This window comes from Medicago sativa, chromosome 4 (assembly GCF_051527215.1).
Source record: "Medicago sativa cultivar Bolivia chromosome 4, Bolivia_mono, whole genome shotgun sequence".
NCBI lineage: Eukaryota > Viridiplantae > Streptophyta > Magnoliopsida > Fabales > Fabaceae > Medicago > Medicago sativa.
In genome coordinates this window covers 58852347-58876738 of record NC_140752.1, presented here as the reverse complement: position 1 = coordinate 58876738, position 24392 = coordinate 58852347, and the positions used below count along the sequence as shown (strand labels likewise).

Genomic DNA, 24392 nt, shown 5'->3' with positions numbered 1-24392 from the left:
TACACAATTGAAATATTATTAACGGTTCTCAGATTTTAATATTTGTATGAAAATTGAAACAAACATGACCAAAATGATGCGGCTCCCGATGTTGTCGTCAGTGCGATCCAAGATCACTACAACTGCGCTACGGAGACCACCACGATATATTTTGTCAAAGGATTCGAACCCTGACCCTACATATAATAAACAATGTCCTGTCAACTAAACTATGATCAAGGGACGAGACTACCACATTTTAAAACCATGCTCTATAGAAAGTAATCAATAACTATTAGTAATAAATATATAAATATTCTACATTTTTTTCTTGCACTAAATATTTACTGGTGTTTAACTACAAAAGAATGATACTATAATGACAATTAGGAATCGATGATAGCTCATACCCTCAGTGTTGGCTCTCTCTATATTTAACATGCAACACTTTTTTGTTGAGTTGTTCTTTCTTGAGGCTAATAATGCCAAAAACTCAATGTTGTAACTTGTACACACAACACTAGCTAGTAACCTAGTACTAATCTCAACCATGCTTTCCCTACCTCACTTCTCCATCTCCTCCATTCTCAACCGTTGATCTTCCCTCATGCTCATCCACCACATTCCCACCGCCGCAAACGACAATAACACACCTGCAAATAGGGCATGTCACGCGTGCAGAAAGCCACGTGTCAATACACTCAGCATGAAACACGTGCTTACAATATGGAATCATCTTCACCTCCTCACAAACTTCAAACTCCTCCAAACATATCACACAGTCCGGTTGCTTGACATCTTCCTTATACTCACACACCGGCAGAGACTTCACCGCGGCAGAATCCAAACCCCGCCGCGGTGAATATCTACGCCGGCGTCGGAAGGAAAGTTCACGAAATGATAAGAGGATGAAGGCAAGGAAGAAAAGGGTGGAGAAGAGGAGGAGAAAGATGTAGGCTATGTTGGAAGAGAATATTGGATGAGATGGTAATTGTAGTTGTAGAGGGGGTGTAAATGTTTTTGATGGGGGTGTGATTGAAATGGACGGTGAAGATGCGTTTGGTTGGATTTGAGGAAAAGGTGATATGGATCTTGAGATTGGAACATCCTCGTTGAGTAGGAGCAACCTGCGGTTGTAGATTTCCATGTTTTTTTTTTGTACCAAATAAACTAGAAAGAAGAATTTTTTCTATGAGAGGACAACGATGGTTCATGTATTATTTTGTAACAATGAGAATAAGGATAAGATTTTGGAGATAATTAGATTAAGAAGAAGAAGAAGAAGAAATAGTTACGGTGATTTGAGGTGTGTGGGGCACCGTCTATTAATCGGTGAGTGAGTAAGACACTCTGGAGTTTACAGGAATATTATGTTGGCGCAGGTGGTTTTTCAAAGGGAAATGGATAGACTTGTTGGAAAAAGTATAATATATGCATTTATGAATGAATATTACCAGCAATAAATTCACTTTCCTGTTTCAAAAAAATAAATTCACTTTCCAATACAATCGATTAACACGAGTTTCAGTAAATATTTATTAGACATATTTCTTTTTGGGGTTAAATAGAATAGGGGTTAGAGCTCACATAATTTAATTGTGGAGAAGTAGAGTGTTTGAGGTTCGAACCTCAACTTCTCTATATAAAATGCAATATCTCTATCAACTGAGCTAAGCTCACCGGGATTATTAGACCTATTCTATACACATAGTGAGGAGTTAAGATTCTCCCTATTTAGTAAATGACATGTCCATTATTATGGTTTTGGTGTAAATACATGATATAATTACCCATATTTCAAAACATATGACATTAATTTGATATTGTCATTTATTGTACCAAATATAGAGGATCTCAATCCGATAATACTTCTTTAACCATTTAATTTAGGATTCCATCTCAATCCGATATGTATGAAAAATTATTTATTGAGATGGGTCAACCTCTTAAATGGATCTCTTTAAAAAAAGTGTACAAAATTTATGTATATACTTTCTCTCGTCATATTTATAAGCAAAAAACAACTTTTTCGGTACATCTAATAATTAACGTATCTAACACATAAATGTGACCGGATACATTAATTATTCAATGTATCTAAGAAGTCATTTTTTGCTTATAAATGTGACCGGAAGGAGTATTTAGTTTAAGGATCTTGTTACCAAGTGCCCAAGAATATTGTTTAAGGAATCCGTAAAATAAAATTATCTTGAAAATACAAATCAAACACATGTAAAAGTCATAACTACACAATTTTCAATGTAAACACCACTACTTTTAAATGCTTAAACAATGCTATAAGGATATTTATTACATTTTCTTTAGTTTAATTAGATTTTTGTTATGAAATCTAACGCAATGAAATGAGTTCTCACTTATCAATTGAATTTTCTACACTGATGAGTTAGAATTTGCACATTGAATCCCTAATGATTTAATCAAAGATTTCAAACTTTTTTTTATCAATCAAAGATTCAAACTTGTTATCATTATTAATTGTTTGGTGGATTGTGTAAATTTTAATCAATTAAAAAAAGTTTGATATAAAAGTGCGAATTAAAAAGTGGAACTTTTTGAGGAATCTTTTTGTGCATATGCAATGAAAACTTGATGACGTAGGTATGCCAAATTTCCTAGTACGATTCTTACTGAAAATACTCCTTTGGTTTCTTTTATACAGTATATATCTTGAATTTGCAAAACTTATCAACAAAAATTTAAAAAGAATTTATAAAACAAAATGACAGTTCCTCCTCTTTAGGGAAAGCGTTCATCACGAAAATTGTTCCAATTTGATGATGACCACCGACATTATCACTTCCTGTTAAAAAGACAGAATTAACGGGTTAGTTTATCTGTTTTGTACTGCATTTATTTGTATCGATGATTATTAGTTGCACTGTTAAAATTTTATCAAATGAAATTAAAACTTCATATATATATATATATATATATATATATATATATATATATATATATATATATATATATATATGGTTTTGTTACAAGCCACCCTTTGGTGGTGTCTTTTAACAAGTCACACCTTAAGGTGTGATTTTCACTTTTTAGTTATAACTTTGCTAAAAGACACCTTCATAAAAGTAAGTTGGTGTCTTTTCGCAAATGTTCATAGAGTAACTTCATAAAAGACACGTTCATAAAAGGTGTCTTCTATCATAACTCATATATATATATATATATATATATATATATATATATATATATATATATATATATATATATATATATATGGGCTAACACTGTATTAACCATGGGGTGTAAAATTCCATGTGTTTGTCCTCCTCCACCTCATCGACGATAGGCATGGCAGCAATAGTGTGTGCATCTCTTGCATTGAATAGCCCATTTATGATGTTTGTCCGCCACACATGTGCATTATGGTCAATTAAGTCACTCACAATCAAATCCTCTGATCCTATAGCTATCGGGCTTGTTACAAAACCCCTGCCTTCATCTCGCAACCATGGATCATACCATACCTTAACTTTTGAACCATTCCCCACCCGCCATCTGAGACCTCCTCTGACCATTACCTGTGAAGCATGGATACTACGCCAAACAAAACTCGGGTTGTGACCCAGCCTTGCATTAACAAAACTCCTCTTTGGAAAATATCTAGCTTTGAAGCAGTGGCGGAGCCACGTGAGGACATGGGATGGCCATGGCCTCCCCATTATTTGCTGGAAATTACCAAATTACCCTTGGGTTAATATGAAATTTACAACCATGCCACCCATCAGTTACACATGAAACTCTTGGCTGTCTTATGTTCTCTATAGATGGATGTTACAATTCATGGGTTTGTATATTTCTGTTAGTTATCCTGCTATAGATTCACTCTTCAATTATAGGTTTTACGCTAAAGATTAAATTGGAATATTCTATTAAAAATAAACCTCCCTGCATTAATTCTATCCAATATAATTCTTGTTGTGGAGAAGAACATATAATCAGTTTTCTTTTCTTTTACTTTGCTAGACACTTTAACGATGATTTTTTTTTCCATATGGAATAGAATAGAACTAATGCCATGCTTGTCCTTTTGATCCCTTTCAATTCACATGTTTGTTGTTATTAGCCTTTTTAGACACAGATCCGAGAACAAGAGTGATGTAGCATAAGTTGTAAACAAGGGATGTATTAACTCTTTATGTATTGTGAGTTGTGACTCCATAATACCATGTGAGATATAGTTTGAAAAGGTTTTAAATTGGAATTCTCTCTTTTCAGTCTCTCACCCCAAGCGCAATTCAATGTATGAAATTGTCGTTATTTAATACAACATACTATAACTGTGACTTATATATCATCATTTTGATAAATTGTAGTTTATTTTTTTAACGATCGACTTTATGTATTATGTAGTTTAAATTTGTGATAATCGATTTTATGTTTATTGCAACTTAAGGGTGTTGTACATAATATAATTTATATGTTTTAGTCTATTTTGATTGCGGCCACCCCAAACGTTTTTGTCTGGCTCCGCCACTGCTTTGAAGACTCATGCTACTATAGTATCTTGGTTGGTTTCTGCATATAGATACATCATGGACAATTTAGTTGATAACACAGACTTACATGTGGAGGGTAACTGGACAAAACTATGGCATCTCACAGTACCCGAAAAAGTGAAGGTTTTTCTATGGAGAGTGGCACGTGGTTGCCTACCAACTAGATATCGCCTCCAAACACGTGGCGTTAAGTGTAGTGATCATTGTGTGATGTGTGACATGTCGTATGAAAATGATTGGCATGTTTTCTTTGGGTGCGAGAAATTAGAAGCAGTGTGGGAAGCGGCGGGGTTGTGGCATGTCATCAAAGAGAATCTAGAAGTAGAGGATGGTTATGTATTTCTCTTCTTTCAACTACTCAAACAGCTACCTCATCAACAAGTTTTAATGTTTGTAATGACTTTGCAGTGCATATGGAAAAGAAGAAATGAGAAGCTTTGGAGTGACATAGATACGAATCCTCGCATGTCTGTGCATATGGCGAGTGAAACTTTGTTGGAATGGCAAAATCGTGACCACGCAACCCGCAGCGAAGCAGGAGCGAGCAACTCCAACGAAGCAACAATCCATAACCATGATCGGTGGAGCAAGTCGAACGCGGGAGAGGTCAAATGCAATATCGATGCAGCAATCTTCAATGAACATGGCTGATATGGAATAGGAATGTGTATCAGAGGAAGGCTCGACGAGTTCATAAAGGCAAAAACAGCTTGGTTCTTAGGAGTACCACAACCACACGAAGAAGAGGCTAAGGGACTAAAAGAGGGGATAAAATGGCTTAGAAGTATGGGTCTATCTAAGGTGTCTATCGAACTTGATTGCAAGCAAGTGGTTGACGACATAGCTCGGGGACTCAACACCAACTCCATGTTTGGCGCTATTCTTGATATCTGCAAAGCTTCACTTAGAATCTACCAAAACTTTAAGATAAGTTTTATTAGGAGACAAGAAAATAGTGTTTCCCATCTGCTAGCAAGGGCGTCATTATCTTATGCTAGTCCCCATGTCCATGATCATATGCCATCTTGTATTGAGACTGTTATTATTAATGAAATGAGTTAAATTTGTTTCTGTCAAAAAAAATGTATATGGGGTTTGCTACAATAGACCCACTCTATTTTATGAAGGTCTATTTTAGCAAGATGCACCTTTTCATTTTGACACAAATACCCATGTTTTTTATTTTTGGAAAACACAAAACTAAAGGATAAAATTGTATATGTATGTATGTATGTATGTATGTATGTATGTATGTATGTATGTATGTATGTATGTATGTATGTATGTATGTATGTATGTATGTATGTATGTATGTATGTATGTATGTATGTGGGTGTGAGTGCTTACTTCGTTCACAAAAATGGGTACCCAATGACACCATACCCTCACCTTAACATTTTTCTATAAAAAAAACAATTTCGCACATTAGTTTTGTCACTTAATAAGTCAATAATAAAATGTTAGACTGACAACATGACTAAGCGAATGTTTGAATTCTTGGTGATTTTAAAGATTCATAGTGAATTATTGTAATTTTGCAAAAGCTACATTTAAGAGCTTCAACTTCAACAGAATGACAGTGTCAACACAATTTCACCCTTAAAGAAAAACATAATTTCGTTAAATCGATTCAAACATACGGGAGAGTGAAATGGAAGAAGATATCTTAGTTAAAACAGAAAATGAAAAAAATATGTGGGTATAAAAATTGGATATGTTGATAGCACCTAACATCTCGTGATTTAAAATGAGTGATTCATATGAAAAATGCTCTTCTCCCAACAAGTTGCAAATATATAGGGAAGGGGGATTGGGGTAAAACTACATCTTTTTCTGAAGAAGACGGAGGCAATGGGGTAAAGCGAAATCTGTTGGGGGGGAGAAGGGGAGTGAGGTAAATCTAAACCTCTAGTGGGGTAAAGCTAAACCTCTAATGGTGCAAGATGATGGGGGAGAAAAGGAAGGGGAAGGAGAAATAGATGGTGGGGGAGAAGGGGACTGCGGTAAGGTATGTTTCTCGTCTAAGGCGAAAGAGTCCTTGAATGTCAACCTTGCACCCAAACAAACCGTACTTCTTTGCAGTGCGTTGCCATCTCCATTGACCGTTCATACAATCCCTTAAATTTTCAAAGAGGCATCTTTCTATGAAAGGTCAGCGATGGAAAAACATTGTTGTTGTAGAGGAAAGAGAAGGAGAGAGTGAGGAGGAGAGAATGTGAGATAATGGTGTGAGAAATGATGAAGATTAGAAGGGTATTTATAGGGGGAATGGATGCCTAGGTTGTATATAACCATTGTGGTGAGTCAAAAACGTGTAAAAACAAGTTTTACCATCTGACAACCACCCAAAAAACGTGTTTCATGTGGTGCAGAAAAGTGTGAGTTAAGTCATGTCACCGTCCAAAGGTGGGTGAGTTAACTCACGCTGAAAGTACCCTGCGTGAGTTAAGTCACACAAAGATATTTTCATCCATTCAATTGGGAAGGAGTGTTTTTTGTTGAGAGAAGAGCATTTTTCGATTCATATATAGAAGCATCTAACATGCCCAAAAGCTTAGTATTGAAAATCTGAAAGTACCCTGCGTGAGTTAAGTCACACAGGGATATTTTCGTCCATTCAATTAGGAGGGAGTGTTTTTTGTTGAGAGAATAGCATTTTTCGATTCATATATAGAAGCATCTAACAGGCCCAAAAGCTTAGTATTGAAAATGTGTGGGTATAGAAATTGGATGTGTTGATTTCTATCAAAAATAAAAAAAGAAATTGGATGTGTTGATAGCACCTAACATCTCGATGGTTGTAAAATAATGACATAGGAAAGGAATGTTATAAGCTCTCAAGTTAATACGAGGGCAATTAGAATTACATGGTAGCTGATTCAATAAAATAAGAAAAATGCCACTTAGATAAATAAAAGCAAAATAGAAGTAGGTGATGCAGTTCATCGTAAGGAACTTTCCGACTTTAAATAAATACATGACTTTGTTAGGGAAAACCTTTTTGATATACAAGTGAAGAATAAGACATCTGTTAACTTTATGACTAACTCACTATGTAGGAGATCGATACTTAGGCATGTAGATGTTATGATATACGAATGGGTAGGATGAAAACATGCATGTGTGGACTTGACTAGAGTTTCACCACTTGTGGGATTAGGGGTCAAAGCTTTTACGGTAGGACAAACATCCCTAAAAGATACATCAAGCAAAGTGGTCAAACATGAGAAGGCGTTAACCTCCTACATAGAGTTAAATGAGAAGGCGTTGACCTCCTACATAGAGTTCAAATAGTCAAGCCAATATCATGTCTCCTATGTCCATGAACGTTGTGTTTGAGATGATTGATTTTGCCATCTAAAAAGGTTTAGCGGCGCAGTTTATTGCCCGATTGTCATCCATTTATGTGTAATTAGTCATTGATATATATTCACACCTAAAACATTATTGAAAAATAATACGAAAGAAAAGTGTGAGCATGTAAAATTAGAAGGACATGTATGCTTATTGTATACTTAAAAAGGATTGAATCTATAAGTACACTTAGTGGTAGCTGCCGAAACATTTGATAGGTTAAAAAACAAGTTCAAGTTCATGATTTTTCACTTCTTCACACTTATGATTCTCATCCCTAAACTATTTGACAAAAAAGGAATTTGGAACAATGATAAATTCTGTTTCTTAGTTTTCACTTCTCATGTGCGTAAGAATCTTTGTAGGACTACATTTAAAATCCAAAAAAGAAAAATAACAAGAAGATTTTGAACTGCAGTTATTTTTTTGTTCACTCGAGTCGTGCTACTCGTGGTATATGGTCCCTACTCTCCAGGAAGAGCACAAATGAGCCATGGTTTGAATGTGACGTGACCCCTTTGCATTTGCATATATAAAGTTAATAAATAGTGGAACATGATTTCTATGTTTCCTTCTATCTCCACGTTGTTTACTTGTTTTGTTCCTTTTTTTGCTTTCCAACTTTTGTTTTTGTAGCCAAACAAATAAACCATATTCTAATCATCATTGTACCACCAGTCTCATATAACTATCATTTATTCCTTTCTGTTCATACAAATACAAATTAAGCTACACTCTATTAGATCACCTATTTTGAATATTTGGAATCACTTTGTTTGGAACCACAATGGTTGTCGAAATCTCAGTGAGCTATTATATTATGTTTTGTAAAATCACGATTAATAATTTTGTCAAACTCACCACGAATCCAAACATGTGGATACTCGTACAGCCACATTATTTAGTTTTTACTCCAACGAAAACAAGGCGCACAATCTATCTAATAAATCTTAAAATATGTCTCACAATTTATCTCATATATTTATACTTTAAGTTGATGAACCATGACGAATTGTTGTTTGGGGAAAATTTTGTTTTCCAATGTGACAAACACCATTTGAGATGCGTTGAAAAGGTTGGTTCTAATTAGACTTATGACCTTGGATGAACCTTCTATTGGAGACGCTCTTATTTGCATGTTAACATCTCCTGCTGGAGCAATTCTAGCATTTTGAAGTAGTATTTCATGAACACTCTTTGTTATGTGTCCTAAAAGTGCTCAATTGAGTACTTAAGCTATGCGGCTCTTTCACCTAATGGATTATCTTCATGTACTTAAGTCTTAACACTGTTTTTGTGGCACTATAATCTTATAACCACAAGATTAATTGTTTTGTGGCACAATAATTTAGTTTCAGTTACTTCTATTGAATTTCCACTTTTCTTTGTGGTCTACTTGATGTTCTAAACTTCTTCAAAAAATACAACATAAACATCCAAAATGTATCTTTTGAAGTAATTAATAACTAAAGGAACAACTGAGATGTGTTAGTATGATATCCAACTTGAGATTGCTGAATTCTTTTTTTGTAGGGTCTTTTGTTAAATATATATTTTTTAATAACAATTTTCTAATAATATTAGAACAAAGCATACATTAAGTAGTGCATGGAATAGACTTGTAAGTATCAAACAAAGGTTTAGTAATGTTTTCCCACAACATACATATTATTTTTGGACGTAGGCAATTAGATGAACCATATGTCTAAGCATCAAAAGTGAATGGAAATATATATGAATTAAATAATGAAGATGGATAATTCTTAAAATACAAACCATCAAAAGAAAACAAAAAAGTAGATAGATAATATAAAGAATTGAATTGCAATTTTAATGACATCCAACTTCTTATTCTTTTCACAAGACTTGTAAAAAAACAAAAATCCTTATTCTATTCCCATTCTATCTCTTAATGGAAATTATCTTAAAAGGGTACAAAATTCATAGAAATTAAACTACCAACCAGCAACTAATCATTAAATTTCATATAGTTCTACGTCTCTTATTGATTACCTTAGTAACCTCAAACATGGATTGGAAGAAAGAATCTACCTCCTCAGCTTTTACATCATACTTCAATTGAGTTGCTGATGATCTTTTCATCATACATGAATTTGGTGAAATTGATGATTTCCTTTTTTTCTTTGGAGCTGGTGGGCACCTTTCAATAAGAGGAATCTTGTTGCTTGATGAAGTTGGTGTTTTGCATTCTTCTAATTCCTCCTCAATTACCTCTTCAACTTGAATTGGCCTTGGAATATTTGCTTCTTCTTCTTCTTCTTCTTCTTCTCTTTTTTCTTGTTTAATGATTGATTCTTCCATATGATGAGGAATTTGTGTCTCTTCTGACCTTGTTGTAGACATGTAGCTAGTTACACAAATGACAAATATATATGACAAAGAAAGGGACCGGCTCTCTCCTGATAAGGATATTGTCTTCACACATTCGATGCTTTAGTAGTCACAATGAAGTAGGTTATTTGTATTTTAAGAAATTATATGAGATGTACTTTATTTTGATGTGTAGAAGCTCTATATGTAGAGATAAATTGTAACACACAAATATTATATATTAGATCATTAAATAATAAACAAATCTTAATTATATTCTAAACAAAAATATAAATTATAAATTCTAATATAATCTTATACAAATATAAATATAAATTTATAATATTCTAAGTATATTTAGAAATTAGATATATCGTTCTCAACATATTATACGATTCAAATTTAAGTTCAATATTTTAATTAAATTATTAAAAGACCAATGTTATTTGAATATCTAAAAATCAATAGCTATTTGACAACTGTATAAAAATACATAATTTATAACTATTGACTATAAGAAAAAGAAACAACTAGCTAAAAAATTATATATATATATATATATATATATATATATATGTTCTCGTGAGTTTAGCTCAGTTTGTATGGACAATGCATAAAATATGCAAAGGTCTGGGGTTCGAACCTCGGCCACCACCAAAAAAAAAAATATATGATGACTGGGGTTCGAACCTCGCCCACCACCAAAAAAAAAAATATATGATGACATAACATTTCCTCAAACCCCTTAAAAAATGATGACATAACATTTTTGTTATTAAAAATAAAATATAACTTTTGGGTTCAATCTTTTTACGATCGGATGACCACTAATGTTTTCATTGGGTCAATTCAAGATCACATGTGTGTGGGAGTTAAATTCTAAAGAAGGTAAAATGTGTATTTATTTTTGAGTCATATTAACTTGTGTCTTTAGGTACAAGTTAAAGAATTAAAAAGAAAATATTTATACTAATTTTAAAATTTTTAAGATATTAATGCAGGATTATTAAAATTAAAATTTGCATTTAATTTTTTAACATGTTTCATAAGACACAAATTAAAATCTTCCTTTATTTTTGTAGAAATATAATGTACAATCATTCAACCAATATGCTACTCCCTCCGTCTCACAATAATTGTCTCTTTAGCATTTTTTATTTTTCTCAAAATAATTGTCACTTTACAATACCAATGCAACATTTATTATGTTTTTCCATTATTATACCCTTATTTATTGAATTTCATCTAACTTAACTACTCCACTAACTACATTTAATAAGGGTATTTCAGTAAATGCCACTAATTTTACCATTGAAATCAACACAACTAATCATTTCCTTAATTATCGTGCATAAACCTTAAACGACTAATATTGTGAGACGGAGGGAGTAGTTAGATCTTTGAAAAAGTGTACTTGAGAAAATTGGCAGCTTTTGATATTAAATACCCTTTTGCCTTTCTAGTTAATAGACTTTCTATGTACTTTTTGCTTTCAATCTTGAAACTTGAAAGAGTGTCAGTGTTGTGCTGTTATAGTTGCCCAACGACAGTTCCATGTCATGAGAAGAACAAACAAGCCTAAGTTGGCAAGAAAGGCACTCTTCCAATTCTATTTTCAGTCAGTACGCGTTGGATTTTTTCTGGTAGCTGGCGTCTTATATGCTTCAGTAACCACAATTTCTATATATGGTGATTAATATAGATACCTCTAAAATTGTTCAACCCTCAAAATTTAATTGATCCAAAGTTATTCTCGGATCCATAAAACAAAGATCATGCTGTATCCCTAATAGATTTTATGCGGTCAGGAATTACGATCTGATAAAACCGATTGAGACTTTTTTTTGTTTTGAAATTTTCAAAAATTAAATTTAGTTCTATTTTGAATTTTTAAAAACTAAAACTAGTTTTGAATTTGAGTTTTGAAATTTTCATAAATCAAAATAAGTTTCAAACATAAACATAAAAATAAATATTACACATAAATAATACTCCCTCCGGTCCTATTTATAAGAGAAATTTTGGTCAACAAAAGTTAATGTATCTGGTTAAAAAATTGGACCAAATACATCCACTTTTATTGACCCAAATTTCTCTTATAAATAGGACCGGAGGGAGTATATTTTTTTAGTTGTTGATAGACCGTTGTCGGAAAGGTGATCGATTGTGGTCAAAATGGTGGTCAATAATGGTCAGATTGGTGATCAAAGGTGGATGAAGTAGTGGCTGAAGGGGTGGTTGTCGGTCGTTGGAGTGGTGGTTGGTGGTAGTTGAATTCGTGATCAGAGATGGATAGAGAGGTGATAATTGATTTTGAATTCTATGGTGACTAATATAGATACCTCTCAAGTTGTTCAACCCTCTAACTTTAATTGATTGAGAGTTATGCTCTTATCTATAAAATAAAGATTAGGTTGCAACCTAATAGATTTTATGCGATCAGGAGTTACAATATGATAAAATCGATCGAGCTTTATTTTTATGTTTTGAAATTTTCAAAAACTAAATTTAGTTCTATTTTGATTTTTTTTTTTAAAACTAAAACTAGTTTCAATTTTGAGTTTTGGAATTTTCATGAATCAAAGTAAGTTTCAAACATAGACATAAAAATAAATATTACAAATAAATAATATTTTTTTTAGTTGTTCACAGACAGTTGCCAGAAAGGTGATTAATGGTGATCAGAATGGTAGTCAATAATGGTCAGATTGGTGATCAAAGGTGGATGAAGTAGTGGCTGAAGGGGTGGTGGTTTGTGGTGGTTGAATTCGTGGTCGGAGATGGATAGAGTAGTGATAATTGATTTTGAATTCCAAAAAGCCCGAAAATGCTCTCTTTCTCATGTGTCTGGGGAGCGTGAGGCACGCGCGGGGCACTTGGCCTCGGCCTTAGGTGCGAGTTTTACTTTTTTCCTTCGTCTTTTGAGTGTTCGTGCAGATGAGTGGATTGATTCACATATGCCATAATGGGTTTTCCAAATGTTAATGTTGTCCAATCTTGGTGTTGGCTTGGGACGTTGGAGTGTTCTCCTTAAGGTTTCATGTTTGATTCCTCCCAATGTCAATTTAGATGTGATGTTTACCTTCTTTAAAAAAAAAAAAAAAAACTGTCCAATCCCATTGCTTTGATATTTAAAACAATCTTTCTAGTAGGACATGTTTATGTTTTATTCCTAATTCCTAATTACGAACTCATTGAGATCACGTATCTCATCCCTTGTTGCATCTTCTTTTTCTACCATACACATTGAATAAGTGATGGTTAAGGGTACTCGTCCTCCATTCAATGCGTCAGGTTCAAGTTGGATCACGAGTCAAGTCTAGATTTAGGATTTTCTCATTGTACCCTTCACTCTCCAACCGAATTGCAGACAATTACAAAATTTTATTTAGTTTGAGAAAAGAAAGAAAAAAAAAGAGTCTGAATTATTTCAAGTGTCTTTGTTTTTACTAGAATTTTCCACTATAACGCTCCATTTGGAATAATTGAAAATTAAAACTTGTTATTCTCAAAAACAAAAAGAACATTTTTATAATAAACTTGGACTTCAAATAATTACTTAACAAAACATACGTCTCAAGTAATCTTTAGAAAAACATTTACAAATAAGTATAAATAAAATAAAGGAAACGTTAACTAGTGCCTTTGGGCACTAGTTAAATACTATAAGTAGTAAATATTTATGAAAACGTGTGTATTAATTGCATTGAAAATCGAAATATTTAACTTTTTTTACTCCCTCCGGTCCTTAATATAAGAAGAAAAACCAAAAAACATCAAAACCAATGTCAGCATTAATTGTTGTAACTTTTTAAACATTTTTACAAATATACCCTTATAGAATGTTGTGAAACATTAAATACATCAACTAATATTAAAAAGACAAATATTAAATGAGGGATAAAAAAGTCTTTTAAGCAATTACTATCCTTAAAAGTTGTGACATTTGCTTATAAATAGGACCAAAACTTTTTTTGAAAATTTTCTTATATTAAGGACCGGAGGGAGTAAATAGTAATTGCTTATTTTAGTATGGTTAAAGAGTGCTCGGAGACATGAAGAAGAAGAGATCAATAATGGGATGAGATATATTACCTCAATAAGTTTTATAAAGTGGAATAAAACATTAATATCGCTTTTGGGCAAGATTAACATTTATAATTTAAATCATCAATTAAACAATTAAAATAATTTATGTTTTCAAAAATTAGTCAAAGGTCATTCTAGTTCATCATACTCATATACTTATTGTACTTTAAATCCGCAGAGTATTCTTAAGTATATACTACATGTTATGGTTCCTCCAACGTGAGAAATTCAAGAACTTGGACTAAGTTGATCAGGTTGCATATTGGTAAATCCTTTATGGCAAGTTGTGTAACACCCTAACCCCAACTAGTATTTTCTAAATTAAAAATACAATCAATATTTAAATATATGAGGGTGTCACATATTCTCATCGTTTCAAAAGTACTTCAATTTAATTATAAATAGTGTAGCGGAAATAAATTCAAAACATAGTCACGTCATCTTAACAATTAAACTGAATTCCAACATGAATTCCAAAATAAAGTCTGAAAATAAAAAGAAACTCCAATTCTCCAGTGTTACAGAATCAGAGTATTGACACAAAATACACTCCCAATTGCAATAAAAAGTTGACGAGTAAGGCTCCACACCATCCTCCAAGATTTACAACTTCTAAAGTTCTTCATCCTGAGTATCTGTAACATGCAAGGGTACAGACATCCAACGCAAAAATAGGGGGTGAGCATACCGAGGGACGAAATTGGCAAGTGTACCAAATCCCAACAAGTAGTAAAGTAGTAAGTTATATCGTTCTCAACAAGGATTGTCGATCAACTTAATAATTAGTAAAACTTATTTCAAAAGCGAAAAGTAAATAAAAGTGAATAGAATTGCAGGGTTAAATTGCCCTGCCCAATGCAAGAATAGATTTTGTAATCCAGATGATTAACGGCGATTAGAGTTTCCTTGAATTCCCCCTTCGTCTTTATTGGAATTATCTTTTAAGAAATAAAACAACTTATGTGGTGCCTCACTGATTTAATGTGTCACAACGGTAAAACCCACATTGTTCCCTTAGATAACTCATGTAGGACCCATCAGAGTAGTGTAATGCGTTTTTCTAAAGGAAGGAGTAATGACAGAGAAGAAAACTGGGCTTTATCCACCGATCCAACTTGGAAAACAAGCAAAAAATGGATTTTACCTGATACCAGGCGTAGGGGTGCATAGCTCTGGGTGCAAGGGCCCCTGAGGTAGCATAGAATGTTGTCCCAGGCACATGGCATGTAACGCCCTCCTTGTTATTTAATTATTTTGTTGAGTTAGAGTCTATTTAAGTGGCTTTATTTTATTAATTATTTATTTGATTGAGTTTATAGTCTTTTTATAATTTAATTAATATATTTGATAAGTGATATTTTTATTATGTGTTAATATTTATTAGTAGCCCCTATTTTATATATTTAGTGGGAGAATATATTTAGTGGAAGAATATATTTAGTGGAGAAATATAATTATTAGAATAAGTAGATTTTGGGGCTGAAATGGAAAGAAGAGAGTTATTGGGCCTAATCAGATTTAAGAAGAGTAATTAGTAATATAAATAGAGGAGAGATTAGGTTGAAATATGAATATATGCAAAAACAAGGATGTAGAGAAAACAAGGTTTAGAGAGAAGAGAAGAGTCAGAGAAGGAGAAGTCTGTAGACCTTGCTGCTAATCAATCTAAGGTAAGGGTGGGACTAACCTTCTTTAATCATAAGTATATGGTTCTGAAATAGGGTTTAACATGTTTGTTGTTGTTTATTTTGATGATTAGAGAAGTTAGGGTTTGTAAAGAAGATAGGGTTTTGAATTGCAATTTAATAGATGAATTATGCTCAATTGATGATTTATGTTATGTTGTTGATTTGTGGTTGGATTCATGATTATGAGTTGTGGTTGTTGATGATTGTTGTTGTTAATGTCATATTATGAATTGGGTATGAATTATGTTGAGTTGTTGTTGTTGATTGTGATGATTTTGAATGAATGTGAAGTTTGAATAATATAAGTTGATTTTTCTGATTATTTTCATCTCTGCCCCGAATTTTGATATGAATTCTGGCATTGATAGGTGCGGTATTCGTCTTAGGTGTAAACACAAAAGTTGTAGGTATGGGTGTTAGCTTTCTAATGCCGTTGGTTTGACGTCAAAACGATTTATAGAACTTGAGTTATGGTCAAATTACTACACGTAGGTCACAGTAAATTTTTATGGACTTTCAGCACAACTTTTTCGAATTTCAAATGAAAACTGGTCTTGATCGGTACAAAATTGGTCTTAGGTGCAAACACGAAAGTTGTAGGTATGGATGTTAGCTTTCTGAATGCCGTTGGTTTGACTTCAAAAGGATTTATAGAACTTGAGTTATGGTCAAATTATTGCACGTAGGTCACAGTGAATTTTTATGGACTTTCAGCACAACTTTTCCGATTTTGAAATGAAAACTGGTATTGATTGGTAGAGAATTGGTCTTAGGTATAAACATGAAAGTTTTAGATAATTTTGTTAGCTTTCCAGTGGCTTTGGTTTGACGTGAAAATGATGTTTAGTCTTTGAGTTATGATGAAAATACTCCAAGGAGGTCTTAGCGAAATTGCACAGTGACAGTATTCTCTGTTTCATGTTTTTGCGTTTTGTTCATATGTTTCTGTTTTGAATTGATTTTTGTTGTAAACATGAAAGTTGTTGATAATTGTGATATCTTTCCAGTAACTTTGGTTGACATGAAAATATGTTGTTAATAATTTATTATGTTTTTACAAAGATGCATGATGAATTGTTGATATTTGATATGATGTTATATGATGTTGTTTATGACTGATGAACATGAGATTATGATGCGAAGTCGTTGTCGTTGTCGTCACCACTGTTGTCGTCAATGTCGTTAAAGTTGTAAGTTGTTTGTCAATGTCGTTAAAGTTGTAAGTTGTTTATCGATGTCGTCGAAGTCGTTGGTCGTCAAGTATTGTTGTGGAGTCCATGCATCATCATTGTCAGAGAAGAGGGCTCATGCCCTGGAATGCTAGTCATTCACCCCTAATGACGAGGGCTTATGCCCTGGAGCATTTTGCTCAATAGCGACGAGGGCTCAAGCCCTGGAGCCTTGTGCTCAATAGCGACGAGAGCTCAAGCCCTGGGAGCCTTTTATTCTCAATAAAGACGAGGGCTTATGCCCTGAATGGTACCACATGCATGATGTCTTAGTTGTTGTTGCATTGTCAAGTTAAAGAGTTGTTGTTGCATCGTCCTTGATGTCTAGTCGAAGTTGTGGATGTCGTAGTTGATCTATTGTCGTTGTTGTCAAGTTATCAATAAATTAAAGAGTTGAATTAAGAAGTATTACGAAGAAGTAACATAGTTAAATAAGTATTATTCATGTTGTTAAATTCTGCTGATGAATTATATGCTTATTATTATTGAATGTGAAATCTCACCCCTTCTGCTTGGAAATGTTGCTCTTCGTATGAGTAACTTGCAGGTGATCGAGAATAAGTAGCTGTTGATTGCTGTTGTGAGTGGCTATCTCTCACTGTGTCTTTAGGTGCTCTGATACGTAACGGGATGGGAACTTTTGTGGCTATTTTCTATTCCTTACGTACTGCTTATGATTTTACATGACAATGATTTAGTTTTTGGATTATTACGAGATGTTTTGATGAGGCCTTCGTGCCAAGACTAATTATGCTGTTGAATTAAAATCCACTGCGAAGTTTTGAATATTTATGTTGACCAATTTATGAAGGATGAATTGTTATTTACTCCATCTATTATTTTTAAGAAGTGTAGCATTCCCGTTTATGTTGAATGACTCTGATTTATATGTGAAATTTTTATGTTGGGAAAACGGGGTGTTACAATTGGTATCAGAGCAGGTCGGTCCGTCCGGCCAAGTAGTTGAGTCGTTGTGTCGTGTGACGGTCGAATACTGTCGTTGTGTTTTCTAATTAATGGTTATGTTTTATTATGTGATCATGTTTAGCTGACTAACTTTAATGTGGTTTTTGTATATTGTTTGAAGTTTCTATTTTGTTATATATGGTTTAAGATATTTAAGCAATAATTAAATACATTTTTCTCCTGTGCTCTGAATTTCGAGGACGAAATTCTTCTAAGTTGGGGAGAGTGTTATTTAATTATTTTGTTGAGTTAGAGTCTATTTAAGTGGCTTTATTTTATTATTTATTTATTTGATTGAGTTTATAGTCTTTTTATAATTTAATTAATATATTTGATAAGTGATATTTTTATTATGTGTTAATATTTATTTGATTCATGATTATGAGTTGCGGTTGTTGATGATTGTTGTTGTTAATGTCATATTATGAATTTGGTATGAATTATGTTGAGTTGTTGTTGTTGATTGTGATGATTTTGAATGAATGTGAAGTTTGAATAATATAAGTTGATTTTTCTGATTATTTTCATCTCTGCCCTGAATTTTGATATGAAAACTGGCATTGATCGGTGCGGTATTAGTCTTAGGTGTAGACACGAAAATTGTAGGTATGGGTGTTAGCTTTCTAATGTCGTTGGTCTGACTTCAAAACGATTTATAGAACTTGAGTTACGGTCAAATTACTACACGTAGGTCACAGTGAATTTTTATGGACTTTCAGCACAACTTTTTCGAATTTCAAATGAAAACTGGTATTGATCGGTACAGAATTGGTCTTAGGTTTAAACACGAAAGTTGTAGGTATGGATGTTAGCTTTCTAATGCCGTTGGTTTGACTTCAAAAGGAATTATAGAACTTGAGTTATGGTCAAATTACTGCACGTAGGTCACAGTGAATTTTTATGGACTTTCAGCACAACTTTTCCGATTTTGAAATGAAAACTAGTATTGATTCGTACAGAATTGGTCTTAGGTATAAACATGAAAGTTTTAGATAATTTTGTTAGCTTTCCAGTGGCTTTGGTTTGACATGAAAATGATGTTTGGTATTTGAGTTATGATTAAAATACTCCAGGAGGTCTTAGCGAAATTGCACAGTGACAACATTCTCTGTTTCATGTTTTTGCGTTTTGTTCATATGTTTCTGTTTTGAATTGATCTTTGTTGTAAACATGAAAGTTGTTGATAATTGTGATATCTTTCCAGTAGCCTTGGTTGACATGAAAATATGTTGTTAATAATTTATTATGTTTTTACAAAGATGCATGATGAATTGTTGATATTTGATACGATGTTATATGAAGTTGTTTATGATTGATGAACATGAGATTATGAAGCGAAGTCGTTGTCGTTGTCGTCACCACTGTTGTCGTCAATATCGTTAAAGTTGTAAGTTGTTTGTCGATGTCGTTAAAGTTGTAAGTTGTTTGTCGATGTCGTCGAAGTCGTTGGTCGTCAAGTATTGTTGTTGAGTCCATGCATCATCATTGTCAGAGAAGAGGGCTCATGCCATGGAATGCTAGTCATTCACCCCTAAAGACGAGGACTTATGCCCTGGAGCATTTTGCTCAATAGCGACGAGGGCTCAAGCCTGGAGCCTTGTGCTTAAAAGTGATGAGGGCTCAAGCCCTGGGAGCCTTTTGTGCTCAATAGAGACGATGGCTTATGCCCTGAATGGTACCACATGCATGATGTCTTAGTTGTTGTTGCATTGTCAAGTTAAAGAGTTGTTGTTGCATCGTCCTTGATGTCTAGTCGAAGTTGTGGATGTCGTAGTTGATCTATTGTCGTTGTTGTCAAGTTATCAATAAATTAAGGAGTTGAATTAAGAAGTATTACGAAGAAGTAACATAGTTAAATAAGTGTTATTCATGTTGTTAAATTCTGCTGATGAATTATATGCTTATTATTATAGAATGTGAAATCTCACCCATTCTGCTTGGAAATGTTGCTCTTCGTATGAGTAACTTGCAGGTGATCGAGAATAAGTAGCTGTTGATTGCTGTCGTGAGTGGCTATCTCTCACTGTGTCTTTAGGTGCTCTGATACGTAACGGGATGGGGACTTTTGTGGCTATTTTCTATTCCTTATGTACTGCTTATGATTTTACATGACAATGATTTAGTTTTTGGATTATTACGAGATGTTTTGATGAGGCCTTCGTGCCAAGACTAATTATGTTGTTGAATTAAAATCCGCTGCGAAGTTTTGAATATTCATGTTGACCAATTTATGAAGGATGAATTGTTATTTATTCCATCTATGATTTTTAAGAAGTGTAGCATTCCGTTTATGTTGAATGACTCTGATTTATATGTGAAATTTTTATGTTGGGAAAACGGGATGTTACATGGCACATGCGCAGGGGCACATGAGGCAACCCCTCATGTGTGATTTCTTGTGTTTTCTTCCCGCTTTCGATCGTTCTTCACTCTGTATTGTCTTCAACAACCTTCTAAGAACTCTTGATCTTCAATTCTTCATCATTGATCCTTCGCGTGATGTCTTTATTTTTTTTTTTTTTTGAAGAAGCTAAATTAGCCCAGTCAAATTGGCACCAGAGAGAATCGAACCTGAGACCTTGAGGAGGAGCGCACTCTCAGGTCCCAAGCCAATTGCCACTAGGCCAACCCAAGTGGGTTAATGTCTTGATTTGTTGATTTACATGATTCCTCACTACAAAACACTCTAAACACCTATGGAGTTGTGTGATCTAGGATAAAACTGAATTAAAATGACTCGAGTGAAAACAATACAGTATGTTCATAAAACCATTGACTAAATCCTCTAGCTCTCATCTTATTTGTCTTTAAATGCAAAGAAAAAGTAACAAGAACATAGCCAAAATGTCATATGATGCTCTGTCATCACCTATATTCAAAATAATACGGGTGCATAAACATCATAAGTAAACTCAAAGAGATAAAAAAAAACATGTTCACAATTAATTATCATCATTGAATAATCACCACTCAATGATCATCATTTAATAATCACAATTCAATCATCATCATTTAATAAACCTCAATCAATCATCATCGTTTAATAATCACAATTGGTCACTCAAAATATAAACAAGACTGTTATCATTTATGAATTCACACTCATCAATAGAATACAATTATGTATGCAATGCTCCTAAACTCGACCAAATATGCATATGGTACCAAACCTACTCACCAATTTTGGATATCAGAGGAATGTTACTGATTTTATCCAACCCATTTTTAAATACACATTTTCAAATAGATAAGATAATGAATGCATAAATGCTACATCATTACTTATCAATACACATCATTAAAAACACATCATTACACATTATCAAACAACACATCATTACACATCGTCAAATAATTCATCTTTGTTCATCATTTAATATCACATCAATTCAATTCATCATCTAAAACATATTATTTCAAAATATGTCAAGTTTCGACACACATCCTAACTTAACTAACATTGGAAGTTAATCCCCTAAGGCCATCATCATATTACCTTTAACCCTACTATTATACAAGTACACTCCTCAATTAATTCTCAATAACCGATTTGATTTACTAATTTAAATTCTCACTAAAATCCATTTAAACATTATACTTTTACCCCGATTTAACATAATAAGAACTAAGTCTTTTGATTACTCATCATTTAGATTTATCATTCAAAATATATTATTTTCTCACTAACGCACACTCACCATCACTCAACACTACAACCACTACTCCCACCAATTGCCCTATGTATTAACAATATCATATTTTTCCTTAAGTCAACAACATTACTTTAAAAATTCTGTGACAGAGCAGATGGGTTCACAGAGTTACTGAGGCATATAGGTAAATGCTAAAATTATGAAATTCAATATGCAGAAACTACTATATTTTCTCCTTCAAACGCAGCTGGTCCCACTCGAATAGGAGTTTCCTAGTTTAAGATATCAATTTTCGAAGTTGACTGGCTCAGAGTAATTTAGGAAACAGAACAATCATCTTCATAATATCACAAAACAGTGCACAAGTAATATTAAACTACAAAACTTTCCAGCAATATATTATTACTATATCTTAGCTTTCAAACCCAACCAGATTCGCTCAAAAATAAGTTTTCTAGTTCAAGTTATACTCAATTTAATCCAACTACATTATAATCTTCTTATGCAGAAAATTACTCTAATTTCTCTCTTTCAATCATAATCCTCTATGTCACACAAATTAACCATTAACAACAACTTTCCATAGAATTAAATCACCACTAACTTTTGAACAAATTTTTCACCAATTCAATTCTCAATCACAACTTATGCACACTAACACTCGTCACCAAAACACCAATTTTTCACTATTTACCCATTAACATCAATATATGATTAATTCTCATTAACACACCAACACCTTAAAACCTCATTCTATACCTCTAATTTCATGGTTTTTACTCACTTCTTCTTATATATTCTAAAGCACAACATCATCATATTTCAATCACGAATTTAACATGAAAACATCACAATCTAGAAACGAAGATCAAATATATAATTACAGTAACATGAAAGAACATGAATTTAACAAAAATTCATCATAAGAATAAATAAATAAAAAACTGAGGTTAAGGACTCCTCGCTACCCATATGAATATACTACCATTCGATTGAATAAAACCCCCCCTTACCTCAATGTTTAGCAGCAACGGTAAATTCTACTGTTGAATCTCTCCCTAGCTTTCTCTCTATGTCTCCTTTCCTCCAAAACCCTAGTTTTCTTCTGCTCTCTCTCAACTTCTTTCTTTTCTTTTTTTGTAACCCTTTTCTATTTATAACCACTATTTGGGTTTAATTTTCTAACATAATTTTTAGGCAAACTTACTATCTGCACCCCCAGTCAGGTTACTATTTTTTTTATAACTACACAACCTTGCTATTTACACCTCCCTCTGTTCATATCACTAAAACACTACCTGGCTTACTATTTACACCCATTTTCTATCCAGTTTTACTAATGCGTTTCTATTTGCACTCTACTTCCTTATTCTCGGCAAAAGCACTATTTTCTTCCTAAAAATTATTTTCTCCCATTCTTTAACCAACTACTTAACTCATCTACTTCCTCACTACCTATAATTCAATAATTGTGATTAATTTAATTAATAATATCAAACAATCAATTACTAATAACAATAATAATACTAATGTTATCTAATATTAATACTAATAGATTATTATTATTATTTAAAAATCGGGGTGTTACAAGTTGAAGATAAATTGACTCATGTAAGTGGTTATCCCCCACTTATCCTCATTGCATTTGCCCGCCTTTCAACAGAAAGGAGAGTTCGAATAGCTGGGGTGAACCATGGTATTCTATATCGCTACTTATGTGTGTGTGTCTAAACATCTATAGTATGTTTTACAATCTTCACTCATAACATTTCCCCTATTTTAATTAAGATTTCAAACTTACACTAAGAATAATTTACTACCTTTTACCTTCATTCTAATGATCATTCCTCTATACTTACTATTATATTTTCTTAACACAAAACATAACATCCATATGCAACATGATGAAGTACATAAATTGTTAAGGCAGAACCACAAAACATGCTATTAATACAAATTCAAGAGTTTTATGCCAGCTTAAGTAACATTTGGTCAATTTGGTAAAGCAGTTGTGTCGTAGTAAATTTGTTTGATTCTAGTTATAAGTTGACATTGTTTAGTTTTAAAAGCAGCGGTCTCTCACAAATTTGTTTAATGTTGTTTAACTTTGCTTTGTACTATGCAAAGCGTACCAAATCCTAACTCTTGATCCAGAATCATAGTTTATCACCCTTAACTTATGAAACACAGTGATCGGGAGTTAGGATCAGTTAGGGGCATTTTTGAGATTTCGAAAAGCCTGTGAGTAATTGAAGGGGCCTATAGAGCAATTTCCATTATGTTAATATTGATTGGGCCTCCAATCCATGCAATGCCCAACAAGTCTGCTTAAAATTCAAGATGGAGGTGTGAATAGGAAAAAATTGTGCAATTGCTATTTCTTAAATTGATGATGAATTACGTAGGTGGGTCTGATTAGGATTCCTGTTTCTTTTGACAACAATCCTATGACAATCTTCAAAAAACAACCCTATGACACTTTTTTCCCTTGATGTTGTCACTCTAATCTTTGACTTTATGATGAAATTTTATGACTTTAGTTCTACAACCCTCTATGAGGGCTTAGGATCC

At 33.1% G+C, this 24392-nt stretch overlaps 3 protein-coding genes across 3 annotated transcripts; 2 read left to right on the top strand and 1 right to left on the bottom strand.

Annotated features, from left to right (window-relative positions):
* Positions 1-1362, bottom strand: LOC146930251 (RING-H2 finger protein ATL39-like). The gene is made up of 2 exons (XM_085701843.1): positions 390-1362; positions 1-176 (listed from the first exon to the last, which is right to left on the bottom strand). The coding sequence occupies exon 1, from the start codon at positions 1124-1126 to the stop codon at positions 539-541; it is 588 nt and encodes a 195-aa protein (XP_085557969.1). The 5' UTR covers positions 1127-1362; the 3' UTR covers positions 1-176; positions 390-538.
* A 3185-nt stretch (positions 1363-4547) lies between these two features.
* Positions 4548-5162, top strand: LOC146930250 (uncharacterized). Its single transcript, XM_085707520.1, has one exon. It carries the CDS (start codon positions 4548-4550, stop codon positions 5160-5162), a length of 615 nt encoding a protein of 204 aa, XP_085563646.1.
* Positions 5163-5174: 12 nt separating this feature from the next.
* On the top strand, positions 5175-5573 carry LOC146930249 (uncharacterized). The gene has a single exon (XM_085707519.1). It carries the CDS (start codon positions 5175-5177, stop codon positions 5571-5573), a length of 399 nt encoding a protein of 132 aa, XP_085563645.1.
* The last annotated feature ends 18819 nt before the right edge of the window (positions 5574-24392 follow it).